The following is a 3593-nucleotide window of genomic DNA, read 5'->3' as shown; positions in this document are numbered from 1 at the left end:
CGGAACAGATCTTTCTCTATCAGGGGGGGACCTGAAAGGCAGGGGCCCTGGACCAGAGCCTACTTTACCCATGCCATAAAACGTCTCTGCCTAAGGTTGCAACCTCTTTTAAATGCAAACAAGGGGTTCTGCAGGGTCAATTGGCCTTTTCAGATTATGTTCCAGTTACGCATGATGGATGTTTTCACTGCATTCAAGAGGTAGCTGAAGGTGTTGACTCATAGCAGTCTCATCGGTGGTTGTTTGTTAGGCGGGTTCTCCAGCAGGGCATCTTTATTGTTATTGAGTGCTTCGTTAGCTGATTACTTAACTAGCGCAGTCGGATAATGTCTATTCAGAAGGTTGCTTCTTAATGTCAGTGCATGTTCCTTGTATTTGTCCACACTGGAACAATTCCGCCTAGCCTTTAGATATTGGCCAAAATGTAGGTTCTCACGCAATGACTTGGGATGATGACTCTCGTATTGGAGCAAGGCATTCCGGGCCATGGGTTTTCCATACAGTTCTGTTTCCAAATGACCCTCAGATGGAAAATTTTAGGGATCTAGGAAGGTAAGTTTTTCTCTGCTGTACTCACATGTGAACCCGAGGTGGCCATTGCGAGTGTTAAGCAATTCATGAAAGGTCTTGATGCTTGTTTCATTGCCTCTCTTTATTTTTTTATTTGAAAAGTTTTATATAGCGCTGACTAGACCCGGAGATATCAGAGTGCTTTACATGAGTATCAGACCATAGTTGCAGGTTACATCGTTATAAAGGTTACACAGTTGTTAGAGCATGGCAACATAGTTACATGTAAGGTAGAGACAGACAATAAGGACATATACGTAAGGGGAAAAGCAGGCAAGGGGAGAGATTCATGGGATGGGGTAGAAGCAGGGGAAGTAGACAGAGAATGAAGGAGGGGAGTAGGAGTGGAGGTTGAGAGATACAGCATGGAAAGAGGAGGGGGAGGGTGACGGGTACAGAAACCAGTGGACGAGTCAAAAGTGCGTCCAAAGTCCAGTAAGCTGTGATCCCAGGGAAAGTGGTATAATTTCACCATCTCTGTTGCAAGAGGTTCCCTTTATGCCATGGACTCTCTCAGAGGGGTCTCTGAAACTCCAAGGCCTACATACTGAATCCTTTCCGCCTTACCGATCATTACAGCCTCAACTTCTACGCTCCCAAACGCCACCTCCGATCGACCAACCACGCCCTCGCCGCCGTCCCCCGCATCTGAAGAGAGACAACAGGAGGAAGGTCCTTCTCCTACATGGCCGCCAAGACCTGGAACACCCTCCCGACCGACCTTCGCCTGACCCAAGACCACCTCTCCTTCAGGAAGAAACTCAAGACCTGGATGTTCGAGCAGTAGCGGCACCCCCCCCCCAAGCGCCTTGAGACCCTCCGGGTAAGTAGTGCGCTCTATAAATGCTTTGATTGATTGATTGCTTGATTTCCCAAAAAGGGGAAAGGGAGTGCTTTGGCAAGCGGTGCCATACCATACCTCAACTGTGAGTGGCTCCCGTGGCGCTGTGGACTCTCTCAGCGGGTTTGCTGAGACTCCAGAGTATAAATATTGGATCTCTCCCCAACAAGGGGAGAAGGAGTGCTTAGTCAAAGGGCACAAAGGATGGGGGGCTAGGCGGTGTAGCAGGCAAGGGGAGAGATTCAGGGGAGAGGGGATAGGAGCAAAGGAAGTAGACAAAGAAAAGAGTACTACATGAGAACAAACAGCATCATTTTGGGGAACAGACTGTTTTCTATCTGTGGCCATGAGTTTGCTCCATCTCTAAGGTAAAAACCTAGCACAGGTCATTCCAGAAGCTTGTGTTTCCAGGTCCATCTCTCGCGTGCCTATCGAATCGACGTCTTGTTGGAGCATGGACATGTGCGTGGTCAGATTTGTCGGGAGCAGGTTGATGGAGGCTTTCATGTCTTGATTTTGCTCAGCGCGAGGTTCAGCCTTAAAATAATAAGTAATCTTTAGTGAGGGCCATGACTCTCATAAACTCCCCTTGGTAAAGCGGCTGTCGTTTGTCTGAGGGGTGGAAGAAGCTGGTGACCTTGGGTGGTGTTGGTGGTGTCTTCTTGAGTGGCATAAGTGCAGGCTCCTCTGCACCCTGTGTGCTGTGTGTGGTGGCAGCAGTGACGCAGAGCAGGAAGGTCTACTTATATCGTAGTGGTCACCTTCAGTGTAGGCTGGCGACATTGAGGCGTTGTAGGTCCTTCATGCCCTTATCGGCGGCATGGTGATGCAGGAAGCGAATGGGGAATCCCCCTTGCTGAGAGCTTCAGGTATGCAGAGCCGCATCAAAGAGTTTGGATAACCCAGGGGGGCAACAGCAGGTATACGTCTCCGTGCAGGAGGGGTGCACTCTCGTGTTGGCTATATCTGAAACCCCTCGTTTTGCGCGCCTCTTTTCCCTCAACTGCTCACTTAATTTATGATAAACTCTGTCCTTTGCAAGAGGATTAAAAGTACTTAGGTGAGTCACAAGGGCCATGCTCTTAAGACGGGAAATAGGGGTGAAACTTGGGGCTAGAGTACTCTCTGTGGAGGGGCAGTGGCAGCACAGCGGAGGGATAGGTGTAGAAGCCCAGGGCTGTGAAAGGGACTGGCTGCAGACCCGGAAGTCCGTGAGAAGGCTGCAGTGACACACTTGTATGTCCATCGGGAGATGCCTTGCACGGCTGTGTAGGCCCTGAAAGAGGGCTCCTCTGGAGGCAGTCTGCTGTGGGAAGCTCCGGATAGCTGGAATACGGGAGAAGCAAGCTGGAGAAGAAAGCTTCAACCCGGGCATCCTGGCTCTGGCGCTTAAACTTCATCCGGCGATTCTGAGACCAGGTTTTAATCCTAAACTCGGAGAGTTTCAGCACCCTGGCCAGTCGCCACTTCTCACTCACCCCAATATATCTCTGCTCCTGGAAGCTCTTCTACAGCTCTCACAGCTGCTCCGCTGTGAATTTTGTCCTGGACCGGGCCCCCTCCGGGTCCTCTGGCGCCTGCTGCTCCGGGCACTTCCGGCTGCTGCTGCTCACATTGCAGCTCCGCGTATCCTCCAGACCACCAGGATGTTGTTGATATACCTTTTCCAAAGATGGATATGGGCAAGGTATGGATTGCTGTTCGAGAGGATGACATCCTGCTCGAAGACATGCATAAAGAGGTTCACCAAGCTGGGGTCATATGTACTCCCCATGGAAGTAGCTGATACCTGTAAGAATAGCTGATCTTTGAATTGAAAGAAGTTTTCTTTCATCCCCATGGTGGCACACCTCATTTATCTTTTTTATTTTATTTATAACGTTTTATAAAGCGCAAACTTGATCCCTAAGGATATCAGAGCGCTTTACAATTTGAAGGGAAAGAAGGTAACAGTTCAGTACATGAGTCAAATGGGGAATCTACATAGGCATTAAATCAAATAAGGCTCACATAACAGGTCGTTTACAAACCTGAGGTAAGCGAAGAATGGGCTAGTCGATGAAACATAATGACATAAGGGGAGCAAATACAATAATAATATACAAGATTAACAACAAATTCTGGAGTATGTCAGATGCAATTAGATCAGACAGTTGCACATCTTATTAAGGTAAGAACTTAT

The 3593-nt window shown here is 48.8% G+C and overlaps 1 protein-coding gene across 1 annotated transcript; it reads right to left on the bottom strand.

Moving 5' to 3' along the window:
• Positions 1–2493: 2493 nt before the first annotated feature.
• Positions 2494–3251, bottom strand: LOC147723128 (homeobox protein vex1-like). The gene is given in 2 exon segments (XM_086967453.1): positions 2494–3072; positions 3159–3251. Coding segments are annotated over 2 exon segments (672 nt in total).
• Between the last annotated feature and the right edge of the window lie 342 nt (positions 3252–3593).

The sequence above is a fragment of the Lissotriton vulgaris genome, chromosome 4_1 (genome assembly GCF_964263255.1).
Source record: "Lissotriton vulgaris chromosome 4_1, aLisVul1.2, whole genome shotgun sequence".
Classification (NCBI taxonomy): domain Eukaryota; kingdom Metazoa; phylum Chordata; class Amphibia; order Caudata; family Salamandridae; genus Lissotriton; species Lissotriton vulgaris.
The sequence above is the reverse complement of the archived record's forward strand: the minus strand, read 5'-3'. Positions and strand labels throughout refer to the sequence as shown.